This window comes from Peromyscus leucopus, chromosome 2, assembly GCF_004664715.2.
Source record: "Peromyscus leucopus breed LL Stock chromosome 2, UCI_PerLeu_2.1, whole genome shotgun sequence".
Lineage (NCBI taxonomy): Eukaryota > Metazoa > Chordata > Mammalia > Rodentia > Cricetidae > Peromyscus > Peromyscus leucopus.
The window spans coordinates 145,454,292-145,482,055 of NC_051064.1; the positions used below are offsets into that span (position 1 = coordinate 145,454,292).

General features: G+C 47.1%; 2 protein-coding genes across 7 annotated transcripts in view; one reads left to right on the forward strand and one right to left on the reverse strand.

The window, feature by feature from the left end:
- The window catches only part of Vps13d (vacuolar protein sorting 13 homolog D), a 234,045-nt gene extending 220,882 nt beyond the window's left edge, over positions 1–13,163 (reverse strand). For all 6 annotated transcript variants that reach the window (XM_028860132.2, XM_028860131.2, XM_028860135.2 and 3 more), the window contains exons 1-2: positions 13,056–13,163; positions 8,312–8,481 (exon numbers count right to left, since the gene is read on the reverse strand). In XM_028860132.2, coding sequence (XP_028715965.1) covers positions 8,312–8,408 — 97 coding nt within the window. In that variant the 5' untranslated portion in view covers positions 8,409–8,481; positions 13,056–13,163. The remainder of the gene's footprint in view (positions 1–8,311; positions 8,482–13,055) is intronic.
- A 12,338-nt stretch (positions 13,164–25,501) lies between these two features.
- LOC114685524 (protein SET-like) lies at positions 25,502–27,360 on the forward strand. The gene has a single exon (XM_028860148.2). The coding sequence runs from the start codon at positions 25,857–25,859 to the stop codon at positions 26,688–26,690; it is 834 nt and encodes a 277-aa protein (XP_028715981.1). The 5' UTR covers positions 25,502–25,856; the 3' UTR covers positions 26,691–27,360.
- The last annotated feature ends 404 nt before the right edge of the window (positions 27,361–27,764 follow it).

Consider the following 27,764-nt stretch of genomic DNA (forward strand, 5'->3'; position numbering starts at 1 on the left):
ATTAAAGGATTATCCCATCCCATGACACTATTGGGAGGGGGTGGGGCCTTTACGTGGTGGGCCTACTTGGTAGAAGTTAAGATATTAAGGACATGCCCTTGAAAGGAGTATTGAGCCTGGGGCCCCTCTCTGACTCTGCTCCCCATCTGTCATAGGGTAAGCAGGCCTGCCTGCCAGAGGTTCCCACCATCACTGTAGGCCTAAAGGCCAAGCAACCCATGTGAACCAAAACTGCACCAGAATAACCTTTCCTCCTTTTCAACTGATTGTCTCAGGTATTTTATCATAGTAAGGGATTCTGACAAACAGACTCGCCTGACTGTGTAAGCCATCCATTTGCATATATACAATCAAGCTCTACTCTGTGCAGGCCACAGGGAACATGAGAAAGACATCACACCCTAGCCACAAACTGCTGAGGAGAGGAGAGGGCCTTGGTATCATAAAGCTGCTTGCACAACACAACTTCTGAGCTACTTGAATCTGTCTGGGATAGGTACTCTTGAGAACAGGGTGTGTAGACAACCATGAACTGGTAGAAAGGCCCAGGACTAGGCAGACAAAGCCCACTGCCAAGGTGTAATGGCACAGGCACGTGACTTCCCCAAAGAAATGACTATGCAGACGCTAAAAAAGAGGTCAAACCTAGCAATTTGGCAGATTCTAAGCAAATGTAGTCTCTTTGGGGGGTGGGGGGATCCCATATCACATGCTTTAAGACTAACCTAAAGCAAAATAAATCTATATCCAAAGGTGGGGAGAAAATTATCATAAAGGAGAAAAACAAATCCGACAATCTTCTCCTTCGGTGAAAATGACTTTCCGACAGGAAACTGCCATTCCCTTGTTTGTTTTTCAGCACCAGGGTTGAAGGTAGGTTCTTGCACATGTGAGGAGAGGACTCCATGTGCAGCCATGCCCGGGCCCTTTTCCCATGTGCACTGAGATCAGCCTTATTTTTCCATGCTAACCTGTCACCAAGGCAGGTGGCTCCCGGGTTTGCCTGGCTGCTGTACTGCTCAGAATCGTCAGGAACTCAAACATAAAACATCAAAGAAGCTGAAGCCGAGAAAGCACAGGAGGTTAAGAAAGGAAAGAAGAAACAGAAGCCTGCAGCAAGCCAACAGCTAAGGAACAGCAAAAACCACAGTAATGGTTCAAGACGGAAGACATATTAGTCTCCCACACACTCACTCACTCACTCACTCATGTGTGCCCACGGTCTGCCCGGCCTGCCCTGCTGGGAAGGGTCCTGCCCTGCTGGGAAGGACTGCCTGAGACTCAGGCAGCAAAGCACCTGAAGGAGGTGGGCATTTTCGAAGCCAGCATGCCACTCATTGATTCCAGACAAACAATTTTCAGGCTTATTCATGGATGGCTCACCCCAAAATTGCTCACCTCTCACTGACCAAAGATCTATTCACTAACACTGGAGTGAACTCAGGCATCAGGCATTTCCGAGCCATCTCTGTTGACTACAGGTTCTCCTCCTTCTGCTCCAGGTTATTTAAAGGCCAGGCTGACTAGGGCTCAAAAGCAGCGGGGCGTTGAAGGGCAGAGTCCTTGTGAAACAGTCTGACTTTCTGACTCCCCTGGGCCTACAAGCTCCGGGCCTCTGCTCCTCGGACTCACCCACCTGGAGTGTGGCGACCCCTCCTGTGCAACCCACTGAGACCCTTTTCTGTTCACTCAAAAGCCACCCAGAGGAGCTTTCCCCAGACCCAACAGACAAAACAAAATGCTCCTCTCCTATGAACCCAAAAAAGTGCATAATGTAACTTTTTTGTAATTAAACACAGATTCTCACAGTGTCACCCAGACTAGCCTGGAACTTATGCACCCCAGACTTGCCTCCAACTCACAGCAATCCTGCTGCCTCATCCTCTCGAGTGCTGGGATGGCAGGAGCCAGCCCTCACATCCGGCTACTGCCTCTAGCTGAAGTGCAACCATTTGGCGATGGCTGCCTTGTGTTGCTGTGTAGTTTGCCTCCCCAACAGGTTAGTGGCTCTGAGGACAGGGACTTTGCCAGCTGAGGGGGACAATGACAGTGACAGTGACAGCACCCACCACTTAGATCTTACTGTGTGCCAAATACTTCATCGTTATCCCTCTTTCCCCCAAACAGTGAGCCTCAAACTCAGGCCCTCCTAATCTCCCACCCACTCGGGCAAAGTAAGTGTTCTACCACCAAGCTATAACCACAGCCCCTTTATTATCTCATTAAAAAATATAGATTTACCAAGAATTTGGAAGAGAACAAAAGGGGATACATGGGAGGGTTTAGAAGAAGGAAAGGGGGAGCTGGGGAGATGGCTCAGAGGTTAAGAGCACTGGCTGCTCTTCCAGAGGTCCTGAGTTCAATTCCCAGCAACCACATGGTGGCTCACAACCATCTATAATGAGATCTAGTGCCCTCTTCAGGCGGAAAGGGTATAATTATAATCTCAAACAGATAAAAGAAATATTTTTTTAAATATTTAATACATGTGGTGGTTTAAATAAAAATGGCCTCCATAGGCTCTTATATTTGAAAATCTGGTTCCCTAGGTGGTGGACTGTTTAGGAAAGATTAGGAGGTATGGCCTTGTTGGAGAAGGTGTGTCACAGGGGTGGGCTTTGAGGTTTCAAAAGCCCATGCCTGGCCCAGTCTCTCTGTCTGCAACTTGCAGATCAGATGTGAGCTCTCAGCTCCAGTTACTGCATGATGCCTACCGGCCTGCTCCCATGCTTCCCAAGCCCTCAGTTAAATGCCTTCTTCTATTAGTTGCCTTGGTTGCGTGTCTCCTCAGAGCGATAGAACAGTAACTAAGACAACACACTCTAATCTGTAATTTTACTGTACGTGTATGGATGTTTTGTATGTCTGTCTGTCTCTGCGCCACTTCTGTGACTGGTGCATGTAGAGCCTGAAGAGGGCACCATATCCCCTAAAACTGAGACAGACAGTTGTGAGCTACCAAGTGGGTACAGGGAATTGAACCTGGGTTCTTTGGAAGAGCAACCAGTGCTCTTAACTGCTGAGCCATCTCTCCAGCCCATGTATTATCTCACTCAATCTTCATAACAAGGCAAAGAAATATTACAAGTTGAGTATCCCCTGTATGGGATGTTTGGGATTTCACATATTTCAGGTTTGGGGGATTTTCAGATTTTAAATTATTTACATAGATTTTACTGGTTGAGCATTCCCAAACAAAAATAAAAAGTTCAAGGCCAGGGTTGTAGTCCCATAGGTAGAATACTTTCTCTCTCATGCTTGGAGCCAGTGGGTCCATCCCAGGACTGCAGACTGGAAGTGTGTACACCTGTAAGCCCAGTACTTGGGATGTGAAGGGAGGAGATCAGAAAGTCAAAGTCATCCTCATCCACACAGCAAGTTTGAGGTCGGCTGGGCTATTTAAAGAATCCAGAGGTTAGAGATGGCTAGAGAGGGTAGAGCCGACTGCCACCAGGACTAACAACCGAGTTTGATCCCTAGGATCACACTATGGAAGGAGAGAACTGACTCTCACAAGTTATCTTCTGACATCCACCTACTTCATATGGGGCACACCCCACCCCAATCAACCAATTAATTAATATAATGGAAAGAAAGGGGGGAGGGGGAGGAAGGGAGGAGAGTGAAGAAGGAAAACTAAATTTTAAAAATATTCAAAATTCAATGAAAAAAAATTAAAAGCTGGGCAGTGGTGGTGCATGCCTTTAATCCAGCAGAGGCAAGCAGATCTCTGTGAGTTCAAGGCCACACTGATCTACATAGTGAGTTCCAGGACTACACAGTGAAACCTGTCTCGAAAGAAAAAAAAAATTCAAAATGCAACCACTGTGCTCCAACATCAAAGGCTTTTTAAGCTCTGTCAATACTAAAGTGCTCTAAGTTTCAAAACATTCCAGACTAAGGTTACTCAACGTGAATATCAGTTTCTCAACTTTAAGATGAGAAAATGAGGCTTAGCAGACAATCAGTTTGCTCAGAAACCTCAGAGCTGGTTACGTGGTAGCACTAGAGGTCGTAGGTCTGTCTGCCCTGGGGTGGAAAGAGGGTGGAAAAGGCCTTTAGTGGCCACTCACATCACATGCAGCTTATAAGTGATGAAAGCCGCATCCTTTGGTATCAGTCCCAAGCCTAGAGCACACGCCTTTAATCCCAGCACTAAGGAGGCAGAGGCAGGTGGATCTCTGTGAGTTCGAGGCCAGCCTGGGCTACAGAGTGAGTTCCAGGATAGGCTCCAAAAGCTACACAGAGGAACCCTGTCTCAAAAAAAAAAACAAAAAACAAAACAAAAAAGTCTTTTTGTTTCTTTTTTTCCCCCTTTTGCACCTTCCAGGCAGTCCAGCCACAAGACCCCACTATCAGTCCAGACACCAGAGCACTGTCTCCTTTGTGTCTCCCCATACATTTACAACAGCAAATATTCGCTACTAGATCAGAATAACAGTCTCGTGCCTGTCTAGCACCCTGTGCCTTCAATCCCTATTCAACTACGTCAAGACCAACACACCCCGTCAGCTCCTCTTGTTACCAGTGCCTCAGTTCACAGTGATTCTCCACATGCTGTGGTGTGCTGTGGATTCTTAGTAAAGGGGGCACGTTCTTTCATAACTAACACCAATTATGAAAGAAAAACATTCCTCATGGTTTCATCCCATGATCTTTTGTTTGTTTGTTTGTTTGTTTATTTGTCTGTTTAATTCAAGGTCTGTCTACATAGCCCTAGTGTCCTGAAATTCACTATGCAGAGCAGCTATCTGCCTACCCCTGCCTCTCCACTGCTAGGACTGGAAGATGCCCCACTCCAGCCAGCTTCATCCCATACAGTTAAAAGCCAGAGAGAACAGTCCTTAAAGAGGGTGTAAGAAAAGTTACCCTAAAGCAACAAAATGATGCATGCAGATATTACAAGACATGTTCTGCTGAACAGAGACAGAGGAGGAGCAATGGGGGAGTGGGTAGCGGGGAGGCAGGGGTAAGGAACAGGAGGAGAGGAGGAAAAGGAAACTGATCGGGATGTAAAATAAATTTAAAAAAGTAATTAATTAATAAAAGATGTATTCTGTCTAAGCTGTGTGTGGTGGCACATATCTATAATCCCAACACTTGGGAGGCAGAGGCAGGAGGGTCAACTCCAGTTTGATGTTGGCAGAGACTTCATAGTAAGTGTCAGGCTCAGCCAGGGCTACAGACTGAACAACAGGAAGGGCCAGGGTGATGACTCAGAGGGTGAAGGTGCTTCCTGCCCAGCTTGAATATGAGCCTTTGAACATACACGGTGGAAAGAGAGCCAACTCCCAAAGGTTGTCCTCTGACCTCCCCACACATACTATGGCATGTGTGCCCACAAACATACAAAAGTTATAAATGCAACTTTAATCTTTTTTCATTTATTTAATTTCTATGTGTGTTGGTATTTGGCCTGCGTGTCTGTCTGTGTGAGGGAGTCAAATCCACTGGAATTTGAGTTACAGACAGTTATGAGCTGCCATGTGGATGCTGGGAATTGAATCCAGGTCCTTTGGAAAAGCAGCCAATGTTCTTAACCACTGAGCCATCTCTCCAGTCTCCTTCCCTCCTTTTTTAAAGTCAGGGTCCCACATATAGACCAGGCTGGCCTTGAACTCACGGAGTTTCACCTGCCTCTGCCTCCAAAGTACTATGATTAAAAGGACACATAACCACACCTGGCACTTAAATTAAATATATATATATATATATATATATATATATATATATATATATTCTGCCTAGAAGTGCTGAGATTAGAAATCTGTCATTAGTAAATCTAGAGATACATCCCATGCCTTAAAGCTCCATCAGTTCATCTTTGTCAGCAAACAATATGTCACCACCTCACTCTGGAGACACCAGCTCTTAACCAGTGAAGTTGAGTTTGCAATGCTCTCTAGGCCTGTTACCTGCAACTGTTGAGGTACCTGGGCACATCAGTAATACTCATCACTTTTGCTTCCCACTAGCTTCCTTAAAAGAACAGAAGGGAGCCGGGCGGTGGTGGTGCATGACTTTAATCCTAGCACTCAGGAGGCAGAGCCAGACGGATCTCTGTGAGTTTGAGGCCAGCCTGGGCTACCAAGTGAGTTCTAGGAAAGATGCAAAGCTACACAGAGAAACCCTGTCTCAAAAAACCAAAAAAAAAAAAGAACAGAAGGGAAAGCAGGACAGAGGAGAATACATTTCTGTCTCTAAAGTTTAGTGGGTAGCTGTTCTAGCCATGACCTTGAAGCACTGCCCCTAGTGAGGCAGGGGCATGGCCACTCAGGACCCTTAAGACCTGGGATGCACATGGTTGTTCCCTCATTGTTTTGGATGCTGGAGACAGACCAGGCTAAAGAGCCTGTGCCTCAGCCCTCCAGGACCCTGCAATAATTCCTCTGCATTGTATTTTCTGTATGGTCTGTATTTTCTGTTTTCCCTCTCTAATAAATTCCTTGGTCCTTTAAGCAGACTCCGTGGATTGCTAGCAACATCTGGACCATTACTAAAGGAAGAAGGGTGTACAGGACAACTAAAGCAGACTAGCTCCCACAGCCACCTCACCCAATCCTGAGGAGCCTAGGGGTGGGAACCTCCTGGAACACAGCTCTGGTCCTGCTCTCAGAGTGTCAAACCCAGGAGTCACTGCTATCCCCCCCAGCCTGGGCCTGGGCAAACCCTATTCCCAGAACACTGGGCCTCCTTCCTCTCCACAAGCTTTGACTTTGCATGCTGGAAGCCAAACTATCTTCTTCTTGAGGCAGAGTCTTACTTTGTATCCCTGGCTGGCTTAGAACTCCATATGTAGAACAGGCTGGCCTGGAACTCACTATGTAGACCAGGCTGTCCTCAAACTCATAGAAATCTACCTGCCTGTGTCTCTCAAGTACTGGGATTAAAGGTGTGTACCATGCCTAGTTCAAATTTTATATTCCTTTTCTACACATATTAAACATTTCCACATTGAGCTGGGCAAGGGAATTTAAATTTTTAAAAAAGGAAAAGAGGAAAGTTGCCGTTTTCCAATTCCCACATCAAATCACAGAACTGAGCACACCAAGTGCAGGCCAGCAAAGGCTACCATGCCCCAAACCTGGAGTACTTGACTTCTAAGCAAGAGAACAGGCTGGGGCTACAGCTCAGTGGCAGGACACCAGGCTAGCATCCACAGGGCCGCGTTCAATTCCTAGAACCAAAGCCAACTTAAAAAAAGAAACTACTAAGTAAAACAAGTTCTCAAAAATTCCCTCAAAGACCTCGAAGTAAAATACTTTAATAAAAATTGTAGTAGATGGCTATATTGTGTCTATGTTAGGAGTGTTTCCATGTAATCCTTACATCAACCATGGGAGGAATAGCACCCTCTTTTGCTAAAGAAGATGTGACTCAAAATTTCAACACTGTTGGCCGGGCAGCAGTGGCACACACACTTTAATCCCAGCACTCGGGAGGCAGAGGCAGGTGGATCTCTGTGAGTTTGAGGCCAGCCTGGTCTACAGAGCGAGATCCAGGACAGGCTCCAAAACTACACAGAGAAACCCTGTCTCAAAAAAACAAACTAAAAAAAATGTCAGTATTATCTAGCTAATAAGTAACTGCATTTGAAGCCAAAGTCAATGCCACTATCATGACATAGCACCTGCCTCCATAAAACCCCATAAAGCTAAAACCTAACTGGGGTAAAGCAGTCACCAGCAGTATGTCTTGTTTTGCTTTAAAAAAAAAAAATTAGCTGGGCATAGTTGCACACACCTTTAATCCTAGCATTCAAGAGGCAGAGGCAGACAGATCTCTGAGTTCAAAACCAGCTTATCTTCATGCTCAGTTCCTAGCTAGACAGCCAAGATTATACAGTGAGACCCTGCCTCAAAAAATTAGATGGAAAGTATCAGAGAAAGACTCCCCAAGTTGGCTTCTGGCCTCTGAACATACCCCTGAGCTCTCACTTGTGCACAAACATGGGTATTACCACACACACACACACACAAAGCCACAGGTAAACTACGGCAAGTGAGGTGACTCAGTGGGTAGGGGCAGGTGCCAGGAAGGCTGTTAATGTGAGTTTGACACTCACCCCCAGAACCCACATGGTAGAAGAACCAACTTGCACAAGTTGTCCTCTGACCTCCACACGGGCACCATGACACCTGCATTACCTTCCCACACATAAACAAATGATGTAAATTTTTAATTTAATTAATTAGTTAGGAAAGGAAGGAGAGGGAGGGGAGGGGAGGGAGGGGAGGGGGAGGGGAGGGGAGGCAGACAGGCAGACAGACAGACAGGCCATACCTTACTGAAGAGAAATGAGTGTGCTTACCTTTGAGAAGTGCAACTGAAAGCTGGTCAGTGTTCAGGTTATTGACATATTTCCCCAAATAGGTATTAAGAACCCAGGCCACAAGACCTTCCAACATGACTATTTCCTCTGGAAAAGGTGCTTAGAAATCATGGATCAGTCTTTATTTCTCTCTCTCATGGTCACAGAATCTATAAAAGAAAAAAAAAAAGGGAAATTAACAACAGCATGGCTGGGTGTGGTGGCACATACCTTTAAGCTCAGCACTCCATAGGCGAGGCAGACAGATCTCTGTGAGTTCAAGGCCAGCCTGGTCTAGACTTCCAAGCCAGCCAGGGATAAATAATGAGTCCCTGTCTCAAAAACAACAAAACAGAACCTGGATGTATTTCTACTGTTGACTTCCTGCTCTGCCAGCCTGCAGGTGGAAGAATGCAAGGGGCAGGCTTACGGAGATGAGGGAGAATGCAAGACCAGCACCACACTGGTCTTCTTCAGCTACAGGGAAGGTCACTCAGAAACTTACTGAAAATCACTGCAGTTTGACTGTGCCTTTTTAATTAACTGTTCTCTGAAATACTTCCTTTGGGGACTAGACTTGGGATCAGATTGCCCTAGTCAGGGTTTTTCACAGGACCAATCTGGCAACATCTTAAGACATTCCTTTTTTTTTTTTTATTCTATGTGTATGTATGTGCACCATATGCATGCAGGAGCCTGTGGGGGCCAAAAGAGGGCGTAAGGTCCCCCTGGAACTGGAGTTACAGAAGGCTGTGAGCCTTCATGTGGGTGCTGAGAACTAATCCCAAATCCTCTGCAAGAGCTAGTGTTCTTAACTCCCCCACAAGCATCTCTCCAGCTCTGTGGAGACATTTTTGATTATTTTTACTTCAGATGCTGCTGTGGCTATCTTGTGAGGAGGGACTATGGAAACTGCCAGACATCTTACAATGCCCATGACAACCGCACAGAGCAAAGACTCATCCAGCCCAAATGCTAAGAAGCAGGAACCTAGATCAAAACAAAAATGTCCAAGAAGCTATGTGGATGAAATTCACACTCTACAACACTAGTTAAGGTGTCCTAATTAAAATTTGCAAGTTTATTCATTAGGCTCATTCATAAAATCATCTAAATGGGAGGAAAAGGCAGTGCTTTATCGCTAATCTTTTTTTTTCCCCCAGATCAGGGTCTCATATATCAAAGGCTGGCCTTGAACTCACCTTATAGCTGAGGATATAGCCTTGAACTTCTGACTCTGGAGGTGCTGGGATTGCAAGTGCACACTACCACATCTGGTTTATGTGGTGCTGAGAATTGATCCTAGGGCTTCAAGCATGCTAGGCAAGCACCCTACCAACTGAGCCACATCTCCAGCCCTATCATTAAACATCCAATAATGTTGACCTAATGAAGTATCTTAGCCAAACACCAGAAATTCTCTGGTTATGGGTTCAGTATTTAGATTCACAATTGCTTGTTACAATAAGTGGTATAATATTGTGCTTACCAGTATTATAAAAAAAAATAATAATTATTCTTTTAAACACATACTTAATAAGCACTCTAAAGCTTATCAAAATATTGATTGACACTTAAAGTCAGTTTTCATTTCATCTGGTGTAAATATAACTATGATACCTTGTTTTTGTTTTTGTTTTTTGAGACAGGGTTTCTCTGTATAGCTTTGCAACTTTCATGGAACTCACTCTGGAGACCAGGCTGCCCTTGAACTCACAGCGATCCACCTGCCTCTGCCTCCCAGTGCTGGGATTAAAGGTGTGCACCACCACCACCACCACCACCACCACCACCACCACCACCACCACCCCCCCCCCCCCCCCCCCCCCCCCCCGGCATAACTATGATACTTTAGCAAATATTTGTAAAAGGTTTTGCTTGGAGGACTGGAGTTCATTGGTTAAGAGCACTGGCTGTTCTTCCAGAGAACTAGGTTCAATCAATTCTCAGCACCCACATGGTGGCTCACAAGCATCTGTAGCTCCAGTTCCAGGGTATCTAATGCCCTCTTTGGTCCTCCATGGGCACCAGGCACCCACGTGGTGCACAGACATTCATACAGACAAAACACTTATAATATAAAAGAAATTTTAAAAAAAGTTTTTGCCTAAGGTTATAGAGATGATTTTTACTATTATGTTAAAAAAAAAAAAAAAAAAAAAAAAAGGTTAACATGAGGGTCATCCAAATAGCTCAGAGGGTAAAGGCACCTGCTGCAGAAGAGGGCCTGAGTTCCATCCCCAGGACCCACAGGAAGGAGAGAACTGGTCCAGAAAGTTGTCCTTTGACCTCCACATGCAAGCTGTGATATGGGGCACACCCACACACAGACTCAAATGCATATACACACAATAAATAAACAGATTTTTTTTTAAAAAGGTTAACATGAGAGAGACTGAAACAAACAAACAAAAGAGGTTTAAGTGGGAGTCAAGAATGTTGGCACACGACTTTAATCTGACTGGGAGGCGGAGGCAGGTGGATCTCTATGAATATGAGGCCAGCGTGGTCAACACAGAGTTCCAGAACAGCTCAAAACAAACAAACAAAAACAAAAGTTTAAGTGGGTTCTCAGATGACTGGGTCAATGGATTCCAATTAGAACTGTGAGCTGTAAATCCTGCTCTAGGCCATTCACGTTCCACCAGCCACCACACCAGACATTCCAGATTTCCTGTGGCATGTGTCCCACTTGGAACCAGACTATTTTCAGGATCCTTTCCAAGGACTTTGCCTGATGACTAGTGATTTATCTTAGTGCCAGAAGATACACTCACCCCAAGGAAAAGGCTATCAACACAAAGAAGACCCAGAGCAAAAGCCCCTAAGAGTTTTAACCCAGTCTCCAGGGAAGACTGACTTACTTGTCAGTAATATCTAGCACTTCCATGCAAGATTTATTTGTTATCAGGGACAGTTAAAAATCAATTAACTATTCAGGGTGGTGGTACACAATTTTATTCCCAGCACAGGGAGGCAGAAGGAGTTTTGAGTTTTAAAGCCAATCTGGTCTATATATACATAAGGAGTTCCAGGCCAGCCAGGGCACATAGTGAGACCCTGTCTAGATAATAGTATTATTAAAACATTCTGCAGAATACTTGCCTTATTTCTTCCAAAAGATTTTTTTTAATGCTCCAGACATAAAACTAAGAAACTGGGGGAGACTCTTCAGTATTTGTTTAAAGAGATCACAAAAGCAAGTTTATATTTTTAATCAAAAATGCTTCACAGTGTAAGTAAAAGAGACATTTCTCCATTGTCATTTTAAAAACGTAAATCTATTAAAACACAGAGTGAAACTGACTAGCCTGTTTTACTATGTGAGCCTCCGACAGTCCTGGGCACCCAGCCAAGGCTGGAGTACGCTTCATTTTTGTTATTGCCATTAATTTCAGCCCTAAATGTCAACTCTCCCTGAAGTGTCAACTCCAGATGTTTTCCCAGTAAAGAGAAACCAGTGTCAAGCCAGCATGATGTCTCAAAGAGTGAAGGGACTTGCTACCAAGACTGAAGACCTGAGTTTAATCCCCAGAACCCACATGGAGGAAAGAGAGAACAGATTCCTACAGGTTGTCCCTCTGAACACACACACACACACACACACACACACACACACACACACACACCAAATAAATGTAAAATAATTTTACTTTTTCAGCAAACTACTGTCATTTTGTACCCAAGTTCAGGCCCTACTGTACTTTACGCTCTATGTGGAAGAATACAAAACACATGGTACAAAGACATGGACGGTTAGCGCCCTAAAATGTTCCTCTGCTCAGTAAATTGGGGCCCAAGCCAGAAAGCATCCATTAGCTGCTCTAAGCATCTAGACCAGGCTTGAGGCCACTTCAAGGATTCCCTTAAGGAATCCGGTTTCAGGAAGGGCCGCCAGACTGGCCGGAATCCCAGAGTGTTTATATGCTCGGGTCCATCAGGACTTCTAGGCAGCTGTCCGGCAATAACCCCCACCTGGCTTCCCCTATCGGTGTGGCAGGTGACACTGAGGATCTGAACTCGCCCACAGCCTGGGCAGACAGCCGGACATGACCTTGAGCCAGGCCCCTCCCGAGAGGAAGCCAGACCCGGGAAGGGGAAGCAGCCAATTGAACCCGGGGAGTCCTGCGAGGCAGCTAGGACTGAGAGCTGAGGGATCCCGGGAGCTCTGCCTCAAGGGGACAGCTCCGAGCAGGTGTCAGGCTAGGGGTCCACAGGAATGCAAAGCTTCCCTTGCCTTCCCATATCTCCATCGGCTGTCAGAACCCCCAAGCCTGGCTGCAGCAAGGGACAGAGCCACCAAACCCGGAGAAGACGGCTCTCTAGGTTAGTAAGGAAGGCGAAGGGTCCCCTACCTGGAGGTGGAGAGGGGAAGGGGAGGGACCCCAGGGACCAGGCCTGATGTCCCCACCCAGAGGTGACCCCAGAGGGGATGGAGGCACTGTGGGATGGAATGACGCCCCGCTGGGGGTGTGCTGAAGGGACGGACACTCGCACGTTGGGATCAGGCCTCGGAAGAAGTGACACCCACAATCCAGGGGTGTCGCCGGGCTGCAGGGGCCGGTGCCCCGAGCCCGGGCCTGGGGTGCCGGCGACACTCGGGCTCCGGGGTCCCCGCGAGGGCGCCCGGGCTCCGGGAGAGGCCGGCTGCCGCAGACCCCGAGCCGGGCCGTCTAAGCACAGCCGGGGCGATCGCGGTGGGCGCTGCTCGTGAGCCCCTCAGCCCTGCCCGCCTCCCCCATACCTGTCGCTGTAGCTGTAGCTATCGCCGTCGCTGCCGCCCTACCCCGGTTCTGCGAGGCGCTTCCTCTCAGCTACTCCTCAATGGCGCTGGCTGGAGCGCTAGACCCGACCAATCGAAAGGCTATATGTCTGCGCCTGGCCAGCCGAGCGCCGAGCCGTCGATGGGGGCGCCCCTAGCGTCCGCAGCCGTTCCTGCAGGGCTGCGGCCGCCTCCCAGGATGTTGGGGGCTTAATGTGCAACAACTCAATCAGCCCTGTTTCACAGATGGGTAAACTGAGTCCCAGGAGCGTGTAGGGATATAAATGAACCTAGTTCAAACAGTATTGTGCCTTCGAAAACGCCCTGCTTTCCATCCACCTTCCATCACACCCCACCCACAAGAACCCCTTGACACTGTCACTGAAGTCTGTTATTCAAACCATGCCTTTCCTGCTTAAACCACCCACCCCACTATACACCTCCTGGACCAGCAAGATGGCTCACCCAGTACAGGAACTTGCAGCCAGGACAGATCACCTGAGTCCAATTTCTAGCACCCACATGATGAAAGGAGAGCATTGATTCCCACAAGACGTCCTCTGCCTCTGTGTGCCTGACCATACATACACACAAAATAAATAAATGCAAACGTTTTAACTAAAAAATATTTTCCTCCTTCCGAACACTCAGGAGGATTGATAGTTCGAAGCCAGCTTGGGCTACATGGTGGTTGTGTGGGTGCTGCAAACCAAACTGTTCCTGAGCACAGAACCATGTCTCCAGCTGCTGTATTTCTTCATAGACCTTATTTGTTTATTTGTTTGTTTGTTTGCCCAGGCTGCCCTGAAACTCCCTATGTAGCTAAACCTCATCTTGAACTCCTGGCCTTCCTGCCTCCACCTCTGGAGAGCTGGAATTGCGATGTGAACCACCGTGCCCAGCTCTTCACAAAACTTAATGCTACATGAGACGATCTGTATCTGTCTAGTCCTTGGTTATCTTTCCTAACCCTGACAGCTACTCTAAAACAGATGCTTCATCTTTTCACAGTTGTTACCTCAGCACACACTGTCCGAGCTCCGGGTGACGGCACACACTTGCAACCCCAGCGCTTGGGAGGTGGAGGCAGGGGAGGTAGGAGTTCAGGGCCCTCCACAGCTACACAGCCAGTTTGATACCAGCCTGTACTACATGAGACCCTACCAGGAAGGAAGGGAGGGAGAGAGGGAGGGGAGGAGGGAGAGGAGGGGGAGCGGGAGAGAGAGGAAAGGGAAGAAAGGAATTCTCCAGGGTTATCTCATTGGCCTAGTGAACAGCTAGGGCATTAATGAGACGTGCCTCTGGGTGTGTCTGTGAGGGCTTTTACGGAGAGCATTAACTGAGGAGTAGGATGAATGTGAGAAAGATGAGTCAGTTTCTCAGATTGAATAAAAAGGAGAAAAGCAGCCGGCGGAGAACAGCTCGGTGGGTAAGACCACTGCTACTCTCGCAGAGGACCAGAGTTTAGTTCTCAGCACCCCATCAGTTGGCTCACAACTGCCTGTAACTCCAGTTCCAGAGGATCCAACACCATTTTCTGGCCTCTAAGCATACTTTTCCACATGTTGCACATACAGACAAGCCGACACACATACATGCATGTAAATAATTTTTAAAACTTTTAAAGAAAAAAGAAAAAAGAGAGCTGAGCACCAACATTCCTCTTTCTCTGCTTCTTGTTATTGACATAGACCAAGTTGTCCCTATCACATGCTTTCTCCACCATGAAACTGTACCCCAAAATGTGAGCCTAAATTAACCCTTCCCCCTTATGATGCTGCTGGTAGGGTATTGGGCTACAGTGATGAGAAAAGGTAACCAACACAAAATGAATGAGTGAATGAATGAGTGAATGAATGAATGAGTGAATGAATGGGTAAATGAACACTTCACTCTTCTATTATCCCAAAAAGAGCAAGGGCAGCATCTAAGGCTCACACAGAAGATGCAGGAAGCTGAATGTCAAGGCTGTAGCGACGTGTTCACCATAGTAATTATCCAGCCTCATAATGCTGCACTGATGTGGGTGACTGTGAGACGGTGAGCTGACTCACTCCTAAGTGAGGCCTGGATTCCCAGGGACCTCTTAGCCTCTCAAAGCTGGGTCCTCCTCAGCAGCTTAGATGTGGGAACACAACCTGGGACTCTCCAGATGCGACTCTCCAGATGGAATGCAGGCTAGGTTGGTCAGCACAGAAGTGGCTCTATCTGAAGAACATTTTTTTAATGCAGCTGTGGGGCTGGGGGAGGGGCTCACTGGGCCAGCCCTTGATTAGCATGTTCTAATAAATAAACAAGCACCTGTAGCCATCACTGTAGCTGTGCCCATAGTCTCGCCTACTTCAAAGGCTGAGGCAAGAGGAGACTCGAGCCCAGGAGTTTGAGGCTCGTTGGACAACATAGCAAGACCCCGTCTCAAACAAAAAAAAGCCGGGAGCTGGGGAAATGGCTCATGAGTCAAGAACACCTGCTGCTCTTGCAGGGAAACCTGGGTTTGGTTCCCAGCATCCCACAACCATTGGTAACTCTAGTTCCAGGAAACCTGATTGCCCTCTTCTGACCACCAAGGACACCGGGAATGCACATGATGCACATACATCCAGGTAGGCAAAACACTCATACACATAAAACACTAAAAAGAAAAGGCAGGCAGATCTCTGAATTCAAGGCCAGCCTGGTCTACAGAGTTCCAGGACAGCCAGGGCTACACAGGGAAACTCTTTTTTTTTTTTTTTTTTTTTTTTTTTTTTCTTCGAGACAGGGTTTCTCTGTGTAGCTTTGTGCCTTTCCTGGAACTCACTCTGTAGCCCAGGCTTGCCTTGAACTCACAGAAATCCGCCTGCCTCTACCTCCCAAGTGCTGGGATTAAAGGTATGCGCCACCACCGAACAGCTACACCCAGCTTCTTGAATGATCCCTGCCCCCCTCCCCCAACACACAAGAGTTTCTGTATGTAACAGTCCTAGCTATCCTGGAACTCACTTTGTAGACCAGGCTGGCCTCCAACTCACAGAGATCCGCCTGCCTCTGCCTCCCGAGTGCTGGGATTAAAGGCCTGCGCCACCTCTGCCCGGCTCCTTGAGTGCTTTTAACCTTCTGCAACAGTGCTGTTGAATAGACAGGAGCTCAAGCAGCAGAGACAGTTTTAAAATGTCAAGTAGCCAGGTCAGAATGAGAGAAAAGAAAAGCATGAAATTCGGGTCAAAATTTGTATTGACCTCCAAGTATCCAAAACATAATTTTAACATGTAATCAGCATAAAAAAAGAAACGTGACCCAGGATGTATATGTGGCCGCATAATGTGTCTAAGTGCTTAAAGAAGGAACCGTATCCTCCATCTCCAGCATCTAGTACTGACACTTATTTTGCAGTCTCAGGATGGACCTCCTTCTGATGCTCGGGTGCATCCTGTGCCTGGCAGCTACGGTGCTTAGAAGCCCAGGGCTGAGTTTGTAGTGAAAATAAAGAGAGCCCAGAGAGGGATGTCACTGTCACCCAGGGACATGGAAAAAGACAAATGACAGAGTGTAGCCCTTGGCTCAGAGGGGAGGTTCTGAGCTCTGGAAAGCAGAGGCCAGTCCACGTTCTCAGGACAATTCTGTGGTGGCATTGGGTCACAGCCATCTTTAGCTTAGAGTCCAGTGGTTCTCAATCTTCCTAATGCTTTAACAATTAACACAGTTCTTCATGTTGTAGTGAACCCTGACATAAAATTTATTTTTGTTGCTATTTCATAACTGTTATTTTGCTACTGTTATGAATTACAGTGTAAATACTATCATGACCCACTGGTTGAGAAACTCTGGTTTTCTTATGCATTTCTAAGGAACTGGCTATCAGGAGCCTCCCACAGTCAGCAGCTTGCTACAAGCACCCAACCCACTCCTTAGATAAGCACCACGCCTGACCAGCCCCACCAGCCAGGCTTCCTGGTCCTCCTCTGCAAAGCAGACAGTGGATGGCTTCCTTTCTCCTAGAACAGTCTCCCAGATGAAGTTACGCAAGCCTGGTTTCCCAACTCTAAGATCAGGCCATGCTAGAACAGTTCCCACGCTCCTGTGCCATCTGAAAGTAAAACTCAACGTGCTGTACTGCGCTTCTGAGGCCATCCTACCCAACCCTTGCTCTCTCTCCTCATCCTCCCAGAGCTATCTCACCTCCCAGCTCCACTAAGGCACCAACACTTCAGCCGTCCCACCCACCCCCACCCAGTCCCCTCGACCCTTTGCCTCTTTTTTGTGTTTCTTCAAGGTCTCTTGCACATCCACACACACCTACACCCACCCCTCTGTATGTGTTTCTGACCGTAGCTCTTGGAAGTGACTTATCTGTCCTGTCTTCAGATGCTTTTCCAGAACCTTCACAGAAGACAGGCACAAACTAAGCTGTTGCTGTGAGCCAGGCATTGTCTTAAGCATTTTACAGGTAGGAACTCAAGCCAGCCTTCCCACTGAGGGAGATATTTTCTTAACCCCACTTTCCAGATAGGGACAACGGGCATCAATTGCCTGATACCAATCACACAGACAGCAAGTGAGTGAATGGAAGAGCCAAGATTCACTCCATGGCAGGTCAGCCTCGAGGACAGGAGGACACGGGTTCTGGCCACTGTTACTTCATCAGCATGTCCTGAGTAGCAATGAGATGAGCCACAAAACCTAAAGAGCAAGCAGACACTCCCTCCCCACCGCAGCAGACTGCTCACTCTGGCCTGAACAAAACAATGAGCAGGGGAGGCACCTGGCCTGTTAACTGGTGACTTCAGTCAGGTGGCTGCCTCAGTTGCCCAAATGTGTACCTTCTTGTACTTAATGACCCGATGCTTCCACTGTCTCTTCAATGGTGTGAGTCATAGCTAGGTCCCTGAGGCCCATCCTTAGTGCATGTTCAATGCCCAGCAGTGAAAGGAGGCAGAGACTGAAGAGGCAACGACCCTTCCTTGCAGCCCTTTATCAGCTCCCGACCTAATGGGTTTGCTCGGTTCGTCCTGCCTCCCACTCAAGCTCTCCGAGCTTTCTCTAAATCTCTGTCTCTGTCTTAGGTTAGCCATAGCCTCAAACTCATTATGTAGCCAAGAATGGACTTCAACATCTTATCTTCCTAAGTGCTAGGATTACTGGGATGCACTACCACTCCTGGTTATAAGGGGCTAGGGATCAGCCCATGGCTTCAAGCTTTCTACCAACTGTGACACATCCTTAACTCTCAGCTCATCTCTTCATACATCAGTATCTCAAGGGGGTTAGGGCTGGTAGTAAGCCTATTTTAAAAATGGAGAAGCTCAAAGATTAGAACAATGTTGCCTATCAATGTCCTCTGGAGCTAACTAAAACCCAGGAGGTAAACAACTCAAAAGCTTCAGGAAGTCCCTGAAACTGACAAGCTACACTAGGTTCCTCCCTTCTTGTATCAGTTACTTCCTGGTACTGTGATAAAATGCCATGACCAAAGCAACTTATAGAAAGAAGAGTTTCTTTGGGCTTGTGGTTCCAGAGGGAAACTCCATAGTGGTGGGGGAGGCATGGCCACAGACGGTCAGAGTAGAAGGCTGAGCAAGCACATCTTCAACTGCAAACATGAAGCAGAGAAAGCAAACTGGAAGTGGGGCAAGGCTATGAACTCTCAAACCCCGCCCCCAATGATGTAATTCCTCCAGTAATGCTCCACCTCCACCAAGCACAAGCCATGTATTCAAACACTTCAGCCTATAGGAGATGTTTCTCAGTCTATCTACAAACTACAAAGAGACACATTCAGACCAGTCTGGCTGCCTGGAAGAGACACCTAGAACTGCAAGAGACACCTAGAGACTGGAAGAGACACCTAGAACTGGAAGAGACACCTAGAACTGCAGAGCTTCCTGCAGGCTGGGCAGTGAAATCCAGGGTTCCAGCTTTCATGAGCTGTCACTGCTGGGGTGAGCTTCAGCAATGCATCTGCCATTGAGTCATCTCTGCTCCTGTAGCCCCTCACCCACACTCCTGTAAGTAACCCCAATAAACATATTGGTTCCCCAAGTTGGACAGGTAGTATCCTTACCTTCACTATATGAGGTGAGTAGACACATCTCCCCAGGAATTAGTGTGCAATAAGTGAGTTGTCAAGCTGCAAGTTTACATGGGTCTCTCTGCAGGAGACAGGGCATGGGAAACCAAGGGTCATGGGTGATCTTTGCTGAGGACAGTCCAGCAGGGGAGACCACAGAGCTGACCACCTATACCCAGAAAAGCACAAGCTTGATGGAAGTTGTTAGAGTCGAGGGAGGGGCAGAGGCAGAACAGGCTGGTAGCTGTAGGTATGAGGGAATTGGGAGGATGGGAAACTAAAGAAGCATGGGAATGGGAGGGAGGCCCTCCCCTGAGGATCTGATTTGCATTTCTCACTGGCTGAGAGTCCAGGATTTCAACGTAGCAGTCAATACACCTATGAGGGGCTGGAGAGATGGCTTGGAGGGTAAAAGATCTTGCTGTGTAAGCACAAAGTCCCAAGTTCAAATCCCCAGAACCCACCTAAAAAGCCAGGTGTGGCCACATGCTGGTGCTGTCAGGGAGGTGAACAGAGATAGAAAAATTGCCGGGGCTTACTGGCTGCCAGCCTAGCTCCAGGTGACAGACTATCTCAAGGTAGAGAATAAGGTGGAAAGTGATAGAGCAGGGTACCCAGTATCCTCCTCTGACCTCTGTACTGCACACACACACACACACGCCTATGAGGACCACCTGCACCGAGACAATCCTCCCTTTGTGAGTGCTATCTCAACAAGAGTGTGCAAACACTTGACTACAATCTATACTGGGTGCCGAAATGCACATGACCTTTGAGTTTAAGCTTATCAGGACTCCTCCTCACCCCTAAACTGAAGCGACAAACCTTATAATTTCATTTGCAGAAAGAAATGATATGTAGAAAAATAAGTAAGCCAGCTCATAGTTTTTAACTTAATGTTTAAACCCTATTTAATCTTTAAATCTGGTTGTAAATTATATCTTTTGAACAGTGTGACTTCAAATGGTAAAATCAAACACACACACACACACACTCACGCATGCACGCACACATGTGCCTATAACACATAAGAGTCACTCTTTCTGAACTCAGGACACCAGGAAGCAGAAAAAAGAACCAGATGGGAAGGGTCACTGGCATCTTGCTTCCACCTGCAGAGCCGGGGATGACAGGGATGACGGGGATGATGGGGGATGACGATCTTTGACGCTCTTCTGCCTTAGCTTCCCTCTTTTCATCCAACCTGTCTGCCCAGCAGAGCAGGAGGCCTGGTTCCTCCCTCCTCCCTTTGGCCTCTGCTCCAGTCCCTTTCTGACCACTCACCCAAAATGGGTGTCCCCATCCCCCTGTCCCTCCTATCCAACACATCTTCATCTGTCTGATACTCTGTTTCTACCTGCTTTCCTGGACGGGCTCTGTTTTAGTAGCTGTCGTATCCCAGAGCCTAGAAGGCAAGATCAGCTGAGAACATGGCCAGTACTCCCTCACATGGTCATCGGATTTGGCAAGGACTGCTTGTAGTATTTTATTTTACTTTGATTTTGAGACAGGGTGCCATGAATCCAAGCTGTCCTCCAACTTGGTATGTTGCCGAGGTGACCTGGAACTTCTGTTCCTCCTGCCTCTGCTTCCTGAAGGCTGGGATTGCCAGCATGCACCACCACCACCACACCAGGTGGGGTTGGAACTCAGGGCTTGGTGCTTTCTAGGCAAGCCCTTTACCAAATGAGCCACACTCCTGCTCCCACTAACCATTTAACCATTCACAGTGCCATGCAACCCTCACTGCCGACCATCTCCAGAACTCTTTCTACATTGAGTAGTTACAACATCCCCAGTAGTGGCCTGCTTCTCAGCCCCCAGCAGCCAGCATTCTGCTTTCCATCTGCAGATTTGACGCTTGCACATCTTTCGTGGAGGAGGAGTCACATGAGGTTATGTGACTATCTTCATTCACTTACACGGCCCATTCATTCACTTACACGGTTCATTCATGCCATAGTGCACAGCACAATCCCTTCCATTTCTTCATTTATACACACGCGCATACTTGTGTGTGTATAGGTGTGTATCTGAACATTTTCATGTGGGTGCTTCTTTTTTATTATTTTATGTGCATGAAAGTTTTTTTTTTTTTTGCCTGCATGTGTGTCTATGCATCACATGCATGCAGTGCCTGTAAAGACCGGAAGAGGGTGTAGGGTCCCCTGAGACTGAAGTTACAGTTGATTGTGAGCTGCCTGTGTGGGTACTGGGAATTGAAACTGGGTCCTCTGCAAGAGCAGTCCGTGCTGTTAACCATGGGGCTATCCTTCCAGGGCGTTTTGTTTTGCTTTGCTTTGTTTTGTTTACCTATTGGGTGAAGACTCAGGTCTTCATACTTAATAAGCACCTCGCTGACTGAGCCATCTCTTCAGTTTCTGCTTCCTTCCTTTTTTAGCTTTTATTTTTTTTATTTTTATTTAAGTTGTGTGTGCATATGTACAATGTGTTAGTGGATGGCTGTGCATCATATGTATATAGATGTGTGCATGCATGTATGTATGTGGAAGCCAGAGTTTGACATCAGGTGTCTTCTCTCTCTTTCTCTCTTTCTCTCTCTCTTTCTCTCTCTCTCTTTCTCTCTCTCTCTCTCTCTCAGATTTTATTCTAACATACACAAACATACATTTTTAAAAGACAGGATATCACTATGTTTTTTATTTGTTTGTTTGTAATTTTTTTTTTTTTTGAGACAAGATCCCACCATGTAACTCTGGCTAGCCTTGAACTCACGACATAGATCAAGCTGGCCTCAAACTCTACTTACCTCTGCCTCTCAAGTGCTAAGATCAAAAGCATGTGCCACCATGCCTGGCTCTGATTTTTATTATGTAAAGTTATGTGTATGGCATGTGCACATGAATGCAGGTACCCATGGAGACTAGAGGTGTTGGATCCCCTGGAGTTGGGATGCAGTAATCGATGCTTGTGATCCATCTGGTGTGATCATAGGGGTGCTGGGAATTGAACTTGGGTTCTCTGCAAGAGCAGTATGCACTCTTAACTGCTGGGCCATCTCTCCAGCCCGCCTGTAGCAGGAATCTTAAAAGTTCTTATTAATAAAATCAAACCCAAGGCCAGTTATTGGAGTCAATGCTGGTAGATCAGAGAGACAGAACAAGCCACAGCTATCTCACCTTGCCAGTTCCTCAGCTGGTCCTGTTTCCTCAGACTGGAAGCTTCTATGTCCTCATCCCAATGGCTCTCAGCTGAACTGCTGCTCGAAAGCCTGAAGCTTAACCAGCCAAATGCTTAACCAGCCAAATGCCTAACCAGCCAAATGCTTAACCAGCCAAATGCTTCTAGTTTCTGGTCCTCACGCCTTATATATCTTTCTGCTTTCTACCACCACTCCCTGGGATTAAAGGCTGGCTTTCTGGGATTAAAGGCGTGTGTCACCATGCTTGGCTATTTCCAATGTGGCCTTGAACTCACAGAGATCCAGAGGGATTTCTATCTCTGGAATGCTAGGATTAAAGGTGTGAGTGCCACCATTTTCTAGCCTTTGTATCTAGTGGCTGTCTGTTCTCTGACCCCAGATAAATTTATTAGAGTACACAATATTTTGGGGAACACAATACCACCACACCCACCCTTTTCCTTCTTAAGGGAGAACATCCCCATTGCATGTGTCGTCTGCATTTTGTCTTTGTCTGTCATGGGTGCTACTCCCCTTGTCTCCATCTCTCACTTCTTGTGGACAATGCTGCAGTGTGTGATGATGTTCAATCAAATACCCATTCAGGCAGACGTGCATTTGCAGTGCTTCTGGGTAGGTATCGGGAAGTGACATTTCCGGATCATCTGATAGCTCTATGTTTGGTTTATTTTCAGTGCCTGTGGTGGAATCCAGGGCTTGTTTCATACGTTTAGGGACTTCTACACCATCTGCGCCAGCAGCTGCCCTGTTTTACAGCCCACCCACAGGGCGCAGGGTTTCACACTCTCCGCGTGTCACCAACTACTGTTATTTTCTGTTTTCTGGTGAGAGGTGGGATGTTGTTTTGCAAAAGGGACAAAAAGATCATTGTGTCTATAAGCAGACAGAGAAAACGCGGAGTCACCAAAGCAATACATTTGGTTCATGAGAGATGCCATGGGCTGGAGAGATGGCTCAGCAGTTAAAAGCAGTGGCTGCTCTTGCAGAGGACCCAAGCTCAATTCTCAGCACCCCTATGGTGAATCACAGCCACCCTCTTCTGGTATCCCAGGGCACTGCATGAATATGATCTACATACATGCAGGCAAACATTCATACACATAAAATAAAAATAAATAGACATTTGAGAGAGAAAGAAGGATATACAGAAAGTGTATCTCAGCCATGCTCACAGAGAAGCCAAGGACATGGGCCCAGGTGCAGGCATGGGGGAGGTGGACTCAGGAGCTCCAGGCATTCCCTTTTCTTTCCGTTATTTTGTCAGTGAAACAGGGAGCCAGGTAACCCACCTAAAGACGAGGGGGGCGAGAAGCCAGGGCCCAGGTTGAGAGGAGGTGGAGTGAAGGGCTCTATGGGGACAGTGAGTGGGTGGTGGGGAAGAGGGCTGGCTAATGAGTGGCCCCCTCCAAAGAATTTGGGGCACCCTATGACCATGTTACTCTTCAGGATCCTGAGATGAGGACACCCTCTGGGACTGTCAGGGTTGGTCTAGTGTCATCGTAGGTGTCTCTGTCATTGAGACATAGAGAGAAGGTGACTGAAGAAAATATCACACCACTCTCTGCTTTTCTGTTGGTTTGGTCCGTTTGTTTTGAAAGGTTCTAATGCAACCAGATCTGGTCTCAGACTCACTAGGTAGCCAAGGATGACCTTGAACTCTTGATCCTCCTGCCTCTATCATCCCAATGCTGGGATGACAGGTGTGCACCACCATGGCTCTCTTAACACTGGAGTCTTTGAACATGAGGGCGACCGTGGGAGTCAGTTCTCTCCACCATATGGGTCTTGGGGGTGGAATTCAGGTCATCAGGCTTAGCAACAAGCACTCTTACCTTTGCTAGACAGCAGGACACACACAGGCACACAGGACACACAGACACACAGGACACAAGCACACCAACACCTAGCTTCTGCTCTGAGAACACGTTCACGATGGTGGAACATGTTACCAATTAGAGGTGACTTTAGCTTCTGGCGGTGGGCATGCCTGGTGGTAGGCATGCCTCTGGCAGGAGCGTGGACATTTTTGAAGAGGAGCCCATCCCAGGATGCTTCCAAGCACTTTCGCCATTTGTCTTAGTTTCTTTTCTGTTGTTATCATTAAAATGTCCCGACAAAATCAATTTAAGTAAGGGTCCAGCACACTGGCATCACAGCCTCAGGAGCTGGAGTTGCAGACAGTTCTGAGCCACCGTGTGGGTGCTGAGAATTGAACCCCAGTCCTCTGGAAGAACAGCCAGTGCTCCTAATGGATGAGGTATCTCCCACGCCTCCCCCATACCACCAAGTGCTAGCTTTTAAATGGCAACTCCCCTGCTTGAGTAGGTAGCTTGCTGGGAAAGCATGAGGCTTTCTTTCTCTCTCTTTCTTTCTTTCTTTCTTTCTTTCTTTCTTTCTTTCTTTCTTTCTTTCTTTCTTTCTTTTTTTTTTTAATGCCGAATGCCATTTATTGAAGGAGGGAGGAGGTCTTAAATACAGGCTTATAGCACAATGGGAGAACCCCGGAGGGCAGAAGTTTGCTACCAATGTTTTACAATCTTGCATCTAAGCTGTTAACGCCCATTAGAAGCATACTTCAAATGCCACAGCCTGGATTCAGATGGCACACTTGGGGCAGGCTGTGGGATCACGTTCCTCACCGGCTATATGCACCGTGTGCTTTGACCCACTTGGGATATGGCTCCACAGCTAGCCTGTCTAGCTTCTCTGATCATGCGTCTCAAAAATAACATCAATGATTGAGTCACAGTTTCTTTTTCCTTTCTTTTTCTATGCTTGGGCTTGAAGCCAGAGCCCGGCAGAATGTAGACAAGTGCTCTGTCACTAAGCTACGCCCACAGCCTTGGTATTTCAATTTTCAGTGGCAGATTTTTCAACAAAGAATTCATGAAGTTCTGGGCATGGTGATGCATGCCTTTTATCCCAGTACTTTGAAGGCTGAGGCAGGTAGATCTCTATGAGTTCATGGCCAGCCTAGTCTACTCAGTGAGTTCTAGACCAACCTGGATTACATAGGGAGACCCTGTCTCGACCACACCCCTTTCCCTACCCTCCCACCCCCCATACACAAAAAAGTTCACAAGCTGTGACCCTTTAATACAGTTCCTCATGTGGTGGTGACCCCCCATCTATAAAATTATTTTGTTGTTACTTCATAACTGGAATTTTGCTACTGTTATAAATCATTATGTAAATGTGTGATATAGTGGAGGAGGTGGAGGAGGAGGAGGAGGCGGTGGAGGAGGAGGAGGAGGAGGCGGCTCGGGGCAATCGAGAAGCGAGCCGGAGCGCGGGGCGCGAGTCGAGGAGTCCAGCCGAGCCGCCGCCGCCGCCTCCCCGCCTTCAGCGAGAGCCCCGGCCGGGGGCCCGCCACAACGCGCCCGGGCCTGCCTCGGCGTCAGGCCCCGCGGGCAGCGCCAGGCAGCCAGGGGGAGGGCGAGCAAGTGAGCGCCGGGAGGAGGCGGCCGGAGCAAGCGGGCGCCGCGCGTGTGGCGTGAGGGGAAGCCGCTGGCCGCCCCCTAGGCCGTCGCTTCGCTCCCCCTCCCCGCTCCCCGCCCCGACCGCGGAGGGCACCATGTCGGCGCCGACGGCCAAAGCCAGTAAAAAGGAGCTCAACTCCAACCACGACGGGGCCGACGAGACCTCAGAAAAAGAACAGCAAGAAGCAATTGAACACATTGACGAAGTACAAAATGAAATAGACAGACTTAATGAACAAGCCAGTGAGGAAATTTTGAAAGTAGAACAAAAATATAACAAACTCCGCCAACCATTTTTTCAGAAGAGGTCAGAATTGATCGCCAAAATCCCAAATTTTTGGGTAACAACATTTGTCAACCACCCACAAGTGTCTGCACTGCTTGGGGAGGAAGATGAAGAGGCTCTGCATTACTTGACCAGAGTTGAAGTGACAGAATTTGAAGACATTAAATCAGGTTACAGAATAGATTTTTATTTTGATGAAAATCCTTACTTTGAAAATAAAGTTCTCTCCAAAGAATTTCATCTGAATGAGAGTGGCGACCCATCTTCAAAGTCCACTGAAATCAAATGGAAGTCTGGAAAGGATTTGACAAAACGCTCAAGTCAAACGCAGAATAAGGCCAGCAGGAAGAGGCAGCATGAAGAGCCGGAGAGCTTCTTCACCTGGTTCACTGACCACTCTGACGCAGGTGCAGATGAGTTAGGAGAGGTCATCAAAGACGACATTTGGCCAAACCCCCTACAGTACTATTTGGTTCCTGATATGGACGATGAAGAAGGAGAGGCAGAAGATGATGATGATGATGATGAAGAAGAGGAAGGCTTGGAAGATATTGATGAGGAAGGGGATGAAGATGAAGGTGAAGAAGATGAAGATGATGATGAAGGGGAGGAAGGAGAGGAGGATGAAGGCGAGGATGACTAGCACAGAAGACTGATGGATTCCAGCCCTCTTTTTTATTTTCTTTTTATTTTTTAATTTTCTCCAGTCCCTGGGAGCAAGTTGCAGTCATTTCCCTCCCCCTGACCCCTCTTGTGCTCAGTAGCCCTGTTTTTGAGGTCTCTTCTCAACACCATGGTTCTCAACCTATTTTGGGGGAAATACCTTGAACAAAATACAACAGGAAAAGAATCTCCACTATTCTGTTCTAAATTCATTTTTATCCTTTGTTGTCTCAAACTGTGGATTCAACACCACCACTGTGCTCTGTGGGAAAAAAGAAAAACCCTTCGGCCCCCTTGGCTCTGCTGGAGGCTGGGGGGTGCTAGGTCCCTGTGTAGTAGTGCATAGACTTCTAGCTTTTTTCCTTTCTCTGTATATTGGGCTCAGAGATTACACTGTGTCTCTATGTGAATACAGACAGTTAGCATTTACCAACATGTATCTGTCTACTTTCTCTTGTTTAATAAAAAGAAAAAAAAAGAAAAAAAGGGGGGGTATAGAAGGTCAGCAAGGGTGGGTTGAGGTGTCTGGGGGGGTAAGTGGGCATTGTGACAACATGGCTTCTCCTTTGGCATGTTTGATTGTGATGTTTAACGGACATCCTTGCAGTTTAAGATGACACTTTTAAAATAAAATTCTCTCCTAACAATGACTTGAGCCCTGCCACTCAATGGGAGAATCAGCAGAACCTGTAGGGTTTTATTTGGAGTTGACATTCTCTGTTGTAACTTTATTTTTAATTTTTTTATTTTTATTTTTTTTTTGGTTTTCACTGGAAGGAAAAATGCTCATTTTAAATGTTGAAGTGTACAAGTTGCTTTGTTACAATAAAATCAATGTGTACACAAAAAAAAAAAAAAAAAAAAAAAAAATGTGTGATATACAGGATAGCTGATATGAGACCCCTGTGGGGATTGAGACCCGCAGGTTGAGAACCACTGCTCTAAGGGATAGGAGTCATAGATGGAACTAAATGAAAAAGTGAACTGAGCAGCACTTCTCTCTCTCTCTCTCTCTCTCTCTCTCTCTCTCTCTCTCTCTCTCTCTCTCTCTCCC

Bases quoted from the DNA above. Each gene is read 5' to 3' on its own strand.
- LOC114685524 (XM_028860148.2), top strand. From the start codon at position 25,857: ATGTCGGCGCCGACGGCCAAAGCCAGTAAAAAGGAGCTCAACTCCAAC.